This window comes from Hevea brasiliensis, chromosome 2 (genome assembly GCF_030052815.1).
Source record: "Hevea brasiliensis isolate MT/VB/25A 57/8 chromosome 2, ASM3005281v1, whole genome shotgun sequence".
NCBI classification, from domain to species: domain Eukaryota; kingdom Viridiplantae; phylum Streptophyta; class Magnoliopsida; order Malpighiales; family Euphorbiaceae; genus Hevea; species Hevea brasiliensis.
Window position 1 is genome coordinate 2,910,204 of NC_079494.1, and position 11,754 is coordinate 2,921,957.

Here is an 11,754-nt window from a genome sequence, read left to right on the forward strand (position 1 = left end):
AGCGCCCGCTCTGCTATAAATTAACCCCAAATCCAATACCCAGCATCCACTTTCTCCAAAATTAGCCGCGATTCAAAGCTTCTTATTTTACCTTCTCCGTTGTTCAAGCGAAGGATAGATGGCTCGTACCAAGCAGACCGCTAGGAAGTCCACAGGAGGCAAAGCCCCACGGAAGCAGCTGGCAACAAAGGCAGCTCGCAAGTCAGCACCAGCCACCGGAGGTGTCAAGAAGCCCCACCGATTCAGGCCTGGAACTGTCGCCTTGAGAGAAATTAGGAAGTATCAGAAGAGTACTGAGCTTTTGATCCGCAAGCTCCCATTTCAAAGACTTGTGAGGGAAATTGCTCAGGATTTCAAGACTGATCTGAGGTTCCAGAGCAGCGCTGTTGCAGCTCTTCAAGAAGCAGCAGAGGCTTACCTCGTTGGGCTATTTGAGGATACAAATCTCTGTGCTATTCACGCTAAGAGAGTTACTATTATGCCCAAAGATATTCAATTGGCCCGAAGGATTAGGGGTGAAAGGGCTTGAGACAATTGTTAGTATGTTTAGTAGATCTGTGTCTTAGACATCTGTTTTTATCTCTAGCTTAATTCGGCTCTTGTTAGATCTGTTTGTTTTCCCTAATATTTGGGAAAATCAATTTGCAGTCGTGATGGAAATCTAAAGGCAAAGTGGTTTTGCTACAAATTTTTTCTGTACCTTAAACTCTTGGCGAATGCTTTATGCTTTGAATGAATGCCTTTTAGCCTGTGTGATAAGATGCAACCAAGCCAAACTGCGAATCACGATTGGAGGGTTGAGAATCATTGGCAATCCGCAGCTTTTGGAGATACAAGGATGTGCAGAGCTCAATGAATGATATAAGAGGTTCTTGGGACTAAATGCTAAGGGTGGCACTTTCGAATTCATTGGCGGACCTTCCAAAACCTGCAAAACCAAACCACTTTCATTAATGGGGTGATCAATAGGGCACTATGAATCAAAATAGCTTTTTAATGTTTACAGACAACCATCAATGGTTTGCTGAGCAGTGAGGAGAATGTCAGGCTTAAGAATGTAAAATTTCGGTAGAGACTGTGGCACTAGGATTAAAAGATAAAGAGTATAATCAAATAATCTAGTACCTGTTTGTCAACTTGGTAAGTGTGGTAATTTAATAATTAACCTGGTACGATGATTTTATCTCATTATATTTAATTTTATATGTTAATTTTATTTAAAATATAATAAAAAAATAAATTATTTAATAATTTATCTCATTAAATATTAATTTAAAATTTTAATAAATTTTTTATTAAAAAATTAAATTAAATTAAAGATATCAATATGTGATTTAAGCTCCAAAATTAAGAGAATATAATTATTATATCTAAAAAATTTTATTTTTTCTAAAATTTAATCTAAAAGGTTAATTTTAAATAATTAAATTTATTTATTAATATTATGCATGTTATATTTAATTAATTTTTAATAATTCATTAATGCAGTTTCTTTTTGTCGATATTAACACGGTCATGATCAGATGAACTCGCGTCCACCATTATAAGAGTAGATATCGACACTCAGCTATTTCAAGTCAGAAAAGTCATATCAAACCAATCATGTTCTCCCACGTATTTTTAACCAGCGTGAGATCAAGGGAAAGCTCGTTTGATTATTCGCAAACACGTGCCAATATTTGAATAAGCGCCGGTTTGGTTGGGGTCCGGTCCAGCGCTTTATATATCAGAGAAAGCCGTCAACGGGGGGAGGGCAGATACGTGACCAGACGAGACGAGACTAGAGTAGGTGGAGGAAAAACTGGAAGCCACAAAGGAGAGGGAAAGTTTCTCGAGAAACAAACGGAAAAAAGAAAGTAAAGAAATGGATGAAGATCACGGTAGTAGTGGGAGTAGTAGCGGTGTCTTGGAAACGGCAAAGGCTGATAGATCGGTGTGGTTGATGAAGTGCCCGTTAGTCGTAGCGAAGTCTTGGCAGAGTCATTCCTCTTCCTCAGATTCTCATCCTCTCGCCAAGGTCGTTCTTTCCCTCGATCCTCTCCGCGGCGAGGATTCCTCTGGTTTACAGGTACTATAATCTCACCTAATTTGCTTGCAACTGTTAATTTCAGTTCAGTTCTTCTTGTTTATTTATTTTTATTTTTTTTAACCTGCAATATCTAGCAGTTTGATACTCTAAATTATGTTTTCTTAAAAGCGGGTAAGCTAATCAGGGATTTTGTCAATCTGGCGTTTTATTTTTACTCTGCATGTCTTCTAACACTGACTTGTGCAAACCCTAATTTATTTTTATTCGCATGAAGCAATTGTACAACTGAACTTAAATATATCAAATGTTTTAAGCTCATAAACTGGCTATTTTTAGCTGCAAATTTTATTATATTTACTGTTGAGCACATATTAATGTTATTCAGTTAGTGTTGCTTCAATTTGTGCGGATGATCTTTAAGGCTTTTTTTGAATAAATAATTTTATAAGAAAAGAATTCAATTGAATTATCACACAATCATGCTTTTTTTTTTGTATTTCTTTCATTCCGGCTTTATTTGTATTTTTTTTTGGTTCCAAACATGAGAATTATTGACCAAAAAGAAATCGATTGAACTATTGTAAAATTCTAGTTTCCAAACAGGGGCATGTTCATTAGCTTCTTTATACTGTAAGGCTTCCTTTAGAATAAATCATTTGCAATAAAAAAATTCAATTGAATTCTTATCCAATCATACTTGATTTTTATTTTTTAAAAATGATTTTTTTTAAATTAAGAGAAATAAATTTCATTCCAAATATGAGAATTAATAAAAAAAAATCAATTTCTTGTAAAATTTTAGATTCCAAACTATTGTTATTAATTTATTAAAGGCGTGTCTTGCGCTTAGGCTCTAGAACCCCTTAGCGCTTGCGCCTTTAATAACTATGTTCTAAACAGGGGATAACTGATTTGACTGACGAAATATCCTAGTCTAGTGAAATGGTCTGCATAGATTTTGGCACAGTTGAAATGTAACCATCTAGTAATTCAATTGCATCTGGACTGCAGTTATTACAGTTATTGTTATCAATTTACCATCATTATTGCTATCTGCTTGTTGTGCATAGTAGTGAGATGTAACTAGTAGTTTATTCAGTAATATATTGATAGACGGTATTTGATAGACTGTGTTATATATATATATATATATATATATATATATATATATATATATATAATCTTTTATCTTTTTTATATTCCATTGAGCTGCAATAGACAAGTAATTCCGTTATAGCTGTATTGCAGGGTAATGAAATACATTAGGGGAATTGCAATACGGTATAGGAACGGTAGTTGGAGTCTTATTTTCTACTCCAATTGCTATTCTTATATTGAATTTTCCGTTGTTTTTATACAAGGATATATTTTCCCCGTAATTACATTTCACCTTTCTTTCTTGTTTCCCAAATGGTTATCAGTTCACTATGGAGATGGCTGGCAGTGAGACTGGCAATGTACCTAAGAGTTATTCTCTGAACATGTTTAAAGATTTTGTTCCTATGGGTGTCTTTTCTGAGACAAGTCAAGGTGAGGTTCTGGTTCATATCTTCTGATTTTTTTTTTTTTTAAATTTATATGATTTGTTTATCGGATTTGGAATATTGTGCGTGTATATTATTTGGTGACCCAAGAGGCATACAATTGCTAAGAAATTTTATATTCTGAAGTTTCATGTTGCTTTCTTTTAATTTCATCATTTTCACCTTGCTTATTGTGATGATGAATTTTTAAGTATTGCCTTCTAAAATTTGTTGAAATTGAGATTGTTTTGTAATCTGACATTTAAACTACTGTTAGAGTTAGCAATTTGCAAAGTACACACATGGGGGCTATTCTTTCTTCTTCTTCCTCCTTTTTTTTTTTTCAATTAAATTGCTTAACGCTGCTGTAAACCTAAACATTGATTGGTAGACAAATATATACTTTCCTTTATTCATGTGAGTGTTGAGCACTTGTGGACTTGAACCTTGCATCTGCATATGTATGACACGTCAAATTTTCAAGAGGAGAACTGCCTTACGAATCATATTTTTCTTATTTACCTTGTGTTTTTGATATTCAAGTGAGATGATTTTCATACAAAAGGGAAAAAAAATGGCAGTATAATATCCTTAAGACAATTTGTGCAACCTCAGATGGTAATGAAAGCTTATGCTGTGCTTTTTGGCAATTAGCTGAATGTTTGGGTTGCTTTTTAGTTTTGAACCTGTGGGAATTGAAATAATGTATTGATTTGGTTGATATTGTTTGATTCATGCTCTGATCTTGTTAAAATTTTGAAGAGTTGTTGGTTTCCCTTGTTCCTTGTTGTTTACTGGTTGCAAGTTTAGCTAGAATCTTATGGCATATATTCTCTTGTTGCCTGCAAAAAATGACATGGAGATGATATAATGTTACTGTCACATATAAAACATGTCTAGATTGATGCTATGAGTTGCAAAGATCATATGAACTGTGTTACCTTGACCTTGATTGTGCAAAATTGATGCTTTCAATAAATGCATCATGCATATCTTGGAGCTGAGATTTGTGATGTTATATTCTGCACTGTGATAAACACTTCATGTTTTTGTTCTTGTTTTTCTCCTTTTCTTTGGGCAACTGGGCTCATTTTCATAACTGAAGTACTTTTGATTTTATAGGAAGAGTTGCCATGGAAGGGAAAGTGGAACATAAATTTGACATGAAGCCCCATGAGGAAAACATTGAGGAGTATGGAAGATTATGCCGTGAAAGAACAAATAAGTCCATGATCAAGAATAGGCAAATACAGGTAGAGAGTTTGGTGGTTCATTTGCTTTGCTTTGCTTTGCTTTTTTCACTCACATATGATTATGATACTATTTTTTCATTGAATAATTTATTTACAAGGTGATTGATAATGACCGAGGAGTGCACATGAGGCCCATGCCTGGAATGATTGGCTTGATGTCATCTAACTCAAAGGTACTGATATTTTCTCTTCTCATTTTACATGGTACCTTAGTAGTTTGTGTAGGTTAGTTGCCTTTTACCTTGGCTTTTAACTTGTAGAATTATTCAGAACATTGTTGTCATTGGGGATAAAGATAATATGTATATCTCTAGTGGTGTTTGTGTATGTGCATTTTTCCGTGGAAGTGTGATCCTCCTTTGCCAAAAGATCCATGACTACCTGCTTCCACAAATGAAACTGTGAACTTCATTGTCATTTGTCTGTAAGCAGGATAAGAAGAAAACAGCACCAGTTAAACAGTCAGACATGAAGAGAACCAGGAGGGATCGTGGGGAATTGGAGGATATCATGTTCAAGCTGTTTGAAAGACAACCAAATTGGGCCTTGAAGCAACTTGTACAAGAAACTGATCAACCTGCGGTGCGCCTTCCTTTCTCCTTTTTTAATTCTTTATTTTTAACTTGCTGGTCCATAAAAATTTTTCTGTTCTTTTCATTGATTAAAAAGACATGCATTTTGGTCCAACTTGTCTGTAGAAATCACAAGATACGCATTAATCATGGTTTGTTCGTTAAATGGTTGAAATTGCCTTGTTAGTTGATTTAGTGGCACCTGGACCATCTTTTCTCCCTTTGTCTCTCTAGGACTACACGTAATCCAATGATTGTTTAAAGCTAATAATGATCATTAGATATGAGGAAATGTAAAAGGATGGTTACATTGACTGTGTTCATTATAATATTAATTTTCAGCATACTCATGTTGCAAATTTGGGGTGTTTTCTTTATGAGCAGCAATTCTTGAAGGAGATACTGAATGAGCTGTGTGTGTACAACAAGCGAGGAACAAATCAAGGAACTTATGAGCTGAAGCCAGAGTATAAGAAATCTGCAGAGGATACGGGCGCTGATTAAAAATCTGATTTTGTTAGAAGTCTATGGTTCTAACTTTTTCAATTTTTTTTTTCCAAGACGGAAGTAAGCTAGTAACAAACTTGAGAAAGGGGAAGAAGAAGAGGGGGGGTTGTGGTGTGGTTGGTTGTTGACTGTTGATGCAACAGACACTTGGCAACAAAAATGACGAAGAAGAAAATATGTAGCTGTGAATTCTTTCAAATATGCAGAAAATGCTAAGCACTGTCCTATTTTTCATAGAGCTCGTTTCTAAGAAATTTATGAATTGTCTGCCTGTGGGCTGTGGCGTTACCTCCTCGCAACAGTGTCGAACTGGATCCGTGAATCATTATCTCAATATGCAGGGTTTTTTTAGAGCGGAGGGTGAGCTAAATTGAATACGTCTTGCCTTCTGCCTTTGTTGTTGATTTGCTCCATGGGCACAATAAAAGGCCCAAATGGGGTAAACGCTAGTCGCTTGCTGTTGAAATCCTCGAGTAAAATTTCCTCGCCAAATTTTGTACATTCTCGATCTATCTCCGCTACTGCCCCCACTAAACAACACTGCAATCCTATTTGCACTCCCATGTCCTTTTCAACAAGTGTCCCGGCCCACCAGACAAGGATGCCAACAAAGTCAAATTTCGAAGGAGGTAATCTACTAATCTCTCGCCCTCGTCGTCAGTCGCAGATGCCTCTCATAGCAGCTGCTGTTGTCGCCACTAACTGCTTAACGATATTGCAATGCCTGCATATGCCTCTTGCTGATCAATACCATCACCACGATTTCTCTCTCTGCTTATTTCGTGTATTTTCAATTTCTCCCACTGCTTATTCTTTGTCTTGTATTTTTAAAATTGCCATTCCCTGTAGAAATATGGTTCCTTTCCCCGTCAAGACCACTATCCATGTTAAAGCTCTCCCTCAATCACAATAAGAGTTATGATTAAATCCCCAAATAGCTATTGATCCAAACTAAATCTTCTTGAAATGAGCTCCTCAAATCTCAAAAGGAAGCCAACCAAAGGCTGCTAAAGGTGCGTCTTCCATTAGTGGTTACTTTGGTGTCTACTTCCATATCTGTCGCTTTTTCTATATTTGATGTTCGTTTACTGGTCTAGAACAACTACCTTCATCCTTGGTTTGAAATCAAGTGTCATAACCTAAATTATGGACTGGACTGGCACTAGGACTTGGGTCAGCATAAGGCTCCCAAAGCCCGTAGTAAGCCTAATTATTCCCTAGCTCAACTGTTAAGCCCATATTTTGAGGCCATTTTCAAGAAACATATATACATATGGGGAGCTCACACGTAGTAAGCCTAACTATCCAACGAGGGGTTTTTAGCTCACACGACCTGTGATCACAACATATATACATATGGGGAGCTTAACTCACTCTCACAATCCTTAATTAGTCAATTTAATAAAATGGGAGCTCAACTCCCTCATTCAAAATAAACATCCATCCCATACATTCACACATGCATAATTAATAAGTTTACAATTTCAAACTAAATAATCTTTTACAGTTTCAAATCAAATAAAATACTTCTAACACATGCAGAGTTTTAGATTTCAAAATAATAATATAAATTGATAAATACTATGACTCTAGACTTGCAAAGAAGAAAACATGTTAATTACAAAGGAAAAGTCCTCCCGTAACCTGAAAAAATGGGTAAATATGAGTGAGTGTTCGACTCATAGAGTAAGATATTGATTTTACATACAATTTCTATAACTATCTAAGTATAGCACATCCCTAAGAATGAAATGCAATACCTTCACACAATTCTAACAAGTCAAATCATAATCATACTAAAGGCAATCTAGAGCACTCACAAACCTGTGTGTCACATCTATGCTCACACACACACACACACACACACACACACACACACACACACACACACATATATATATATATATATATATATATATATATATGGGAGTTGATCCCCTATACAGCTCTCTTAGTTCAAACCTCTGCCAGCGAGATCAACTTAAAGCCAAACTTTCTCTTAATATCCAAATGCGGGGGCTAGCGAGATTAACTCATAATCGTGCCTACCTCGACTTATCCATAAAAAGGATCGGGTCCCGGCTAGTCACACTCCAGCCGTGTCTACCCGTCCTACCCATATCCATAAACACACTACGTACACACCCACTTACACACATAGCTCCAGATCGCCATAAAATAACAATCACAACAATATCATCAAGAACAAATGCAATATCAAGTGTGCCTAATATTTACTACATACATATGATGCATAAGCATGTGTTGAATATAATAATATTGAAATTATAATTAAAATTAATATCTACTCACAGAGGAGATGACCCTACTGCAACTAGTTTGACTGGATAGAAGAAGATTGGCAGGCACCGTTCACCTATACATACATATTGACCTCTATCAATTAACTGACAGAATTAACCAATTAATTTAATTTATAAAAGCAAGAATAAATCCTAAGGTATTGCCAAAATTTCGACAGAGTTTCCCTTGTAACTAGACCTAACCCTCTGTATGAAAATTCAACAAAATGCAACACGCAGGGTCTTAGGCCCACAATAGCAACAACATCATACGGCTCCTCCTGGGCTCGCTAAATTAGACAATACTCAAGTGACTACATAAAATAATTATTTAAAAATTCAGGGTGTTACATTCTTCCCCCTTACAGAAAATTCATTCTCGAATTTTACACAAGGCAGAACAATGACATAGAGTCACATATCAAATAAATATGGATACTTACTGCACATATTCCGCTCTGACTCTCAAGTGCATTCCTCCATAGATTGACTCCTCCACAAGACTTTAACCATAGAGATTTTCCTTGACCGTAGCTGTCTCATCTGATAATCTACTATAGCTACTAGTTGCTCTTTAAAAGTCAAATTCTCATCTAACTCCACTGTGTCTAGTTGCAGCACATGAGAAGGGTTCGGAACATACTTCCTAAGCATGAAAATGTGAAATATTGGGTGGACATGAGAAAAGCTTAATGGCAACTCTGACCGATAAGCAACTGCTCCCACTCTGTCCGTGATCTCAAAAGGTCCTATGTAACGGGGTGCGAACTTGCCTTTCTTTTCAAATCTCATAACCCCTTTCATAGGAGAGACCTTTAAGAACACATAATCACCGACTAAAAATTCTTCATCTTTCTTCCTTGGATCTACATAACTCTTTTGTCTGCTGAAAGCTATCTTTAAAAGTTCTCTGATCAAAAGAACTATCTTTGAAGTGTACTGCACCACATCTAAGTCATATACTCTTGCCTCTCCAACTTCTATCCAACATAGAGGGAACCTATACTTTCTGCCATATAGTGCCTCATAAGGTGTAATTCCAATACTGGAATGATAATTGTTATTATACGCAAACTCCACTAATGGCAGCTGATCATCCCACTAACCTCCAAAATCTATGACACACATGCAAAGTATGTCTTCCAATGTCTAAATGGTTCTTTCAGACTGCTTGTCTGTCTGAGGGTGGAAGGTTATACTAAAGTTTAACTATGTGCCAAGTGCCTCCTGTAGCTTCCTCCAGAATCGAGAAGTGAACTAGGACCCCCTGTTAGATATAATGAATGCAGAAACTTTATGTAATCTGACTATTTCACGAATATAGAGCCTGATGTATTGGGCAATAGAATAGGTGGTCCGCACAGGTAAGAAGTGAGCCGACTTAGTTAGACGATCCACAATTACCCATATAGAATCATGTCCTCGTGTGATACAAGGTAACCCAATCATGAAGTCCATAGTAATCATTTCTCACTTTCACTCCGAAATGAGAATCTCCTGCAACTTCTCTGACAGCCTCTGATGTTCAAACTTCACCTTCTGACAAGTCAAGCACTTGGACACAAAATCTACTATGTCTCTCTTCATGCCATTCCAGCAGTACCTTTCTTTCACTTCATGATACATCTTGGTGGATCCTGAGTGAACATTGTAGAGTATCTAGTGTGCCTCTTGTATGATCTCATTCCTGAGGTTGTCAATATCTGGCACATATATCCTGGAGCCTTGTATAAGAGCATCATCTACATTAAATCCAAATTCACAAATTTTCCCTACTATACTATTTCTATAATCCGCATCAATTATGGGTTTATGTGTTGGAAACCCTAATCCTGTTTCGTAGATCCAGCCTTACTCTAAAATGTGCCAAAAGTGCACCCAAATCTGTTATGGCCAAGATCAAACCCTGATCCATCAACTCATGTAACTCTCGAATCAACGGTCTCCTTTTAGCTGATATATATGTCAAGCTGCCAGAAGATTTCTTGCTTAAGGCATCTGTGTCACGACCCAACCTATGGGCTAGACTGGCACTAGGACTTGGGCCAGCCTAAAGCCTCCGAGGCCCGTAGTAAGCCTAACTATTCATTAACCCAACTCTAAGGTCCATTTGGGCCCAATTTCAAGAAATCAACTGGACAGAGTCTGGCCATAAAATGGACCTTTCAACGGGAAGTTTTTGGCTCACCCGACTTGTGAACAGAATAAATAGTCAATTAGGGAGCTCAGCTCACCCTCCACATACTCATAACAACATAAAATAAATGGGAGCTCAGCTCCCTCATCCAACCCAACACACATGCATAAAATAATAAGTTTGTAGGTCCACATTGACAATTTATATTACAGACCCAATTCAAATAAATATTTCTAACACATGCGGAAATTCTAGAAGTTTATAGAATTACACAAACATAAATAGACGACCTGTGAGGGAGAAAAGCAGGTTAACCTCAAAAATATCCTCCTGTGGCCTGAAAAAATATTGAACAGGAGTGAGCGTTCGACTCAGAGAGTAAAATATCAATTTTAACCATAATCTCTATAACTATCTAAAACTAATGCACCCTGTAGAGTGGAATGCAACATCAGCAATATTTTCACATCATAACAGCAAAAAGGTATTTTGGAGCACTCACACACCCAGTAATATCAATCATAATATATGGGAGCTGATTCCCTGTACAGCTCTCTTAAATCCAACCTGTGCCAGCGAAGAACTCAGCTCGGACTTCCACTTAATAACCAAATCGGGGTCCCAGCGAAGAACTCAAGCCGTGTCTACCCTGAAGGACCGGGTCCCAGCAAAGATCTCAAGCCGTGTCTACCCGTCCTATCCATAGTCAACACCACATCACACGCACGCCAACGCACGCACACTGCTCCAAATTACCACAATAACATCCATGGCACTTTAACAGTTATGAATGCAACATAAAACGTGCCTAGAGTTTAACTACATAGATACATACATATAAGTGATGCATGGACATGCTTAAACATATAATAATATCGAAATTACAATTAAAATTAATATTTTACTCACAGACTTGACAGCGGTCACTGTGGCTGCTGGGCGGAGGAAGAAGGCTGTTTCGGCTCATCTGACAATTTTATTACAATCATTTAATAAATTTGACTCAATACAAGCTAAGAAAAAATCAAATACGTCATAAGTCGTGCCGAAAATCCGGCAGAGTCTCCCCTATACCTAGGACTTACCCAACCTGCAAAAGGGCTCAAAACGCACTTCTATATTCACAAATCATACACTCACAACTTAATCACATCACACAGCCCCTCCTGGGCCCATCCAAACAGTCCTCAATCACAATATATAAATTTACAGTTTAGTCCTTATAATTGATCATTTTTGCAAAAACTGCTCAAATAAGATCTAAAAATTCTAAAACTTTGCCCCGCGGTCCTTAGCTAGGCTATTGCAAAAAGAATCATAATTTTCTGAGCTACCACGAATATTTTATGAATTTTTAATCTCATTTAAGCACTAGAAAATTACGAAAAAGAAAGGTTCGGGTTTACCTATGCCGATTCCGACTTCGGGGA

The 11,754-nt window shown here is 36.9% G+C and overlaps 2 protein-coding genes across 2 annotated transcripts; both read left to right on the forward strand.

Annotated features, from left to right (window-relative positions):
* On the forward strand, positions 1-699 carry LOC110632717 (histone H3.2). The gene has a single exon (XM_021781043.2). It carries the CDS (start codon positions 119-121, stop codon positions 527-529), a length of 411 nt encoding a protein of 136 aa, XP_021636735.1. The 5' UTR covers positions 1-118; the 3' UTR covers positions 530-699.
* Positions 700-1,717: 1,018 nt separating this feature from the next.
* Positions 1,718-6,120, forward strand: LOC110632710 (uncharacterized). The gene is made up of 6 exons (XM_021781033.2): positions 1,718-2,068; positions 3,451-3,559; positions 4,675-4,805; positions 4,904-4,978; positions 5,238-5,387; positions 5,762-6,120. Exons 1-6 carry the CDS (start codon positions 1,865-1,867, stop codon positions 5,879-5,881), a joined length of 789 nt encoding a protein of 262 aa, XP_021636725.1. The 5' UTR covers positions 1,718-1,864; the 3' UTR covers positions 5,882-6,120.
* Positions 6,121-11,754: the final 5,634 nt, after the last annotated feature.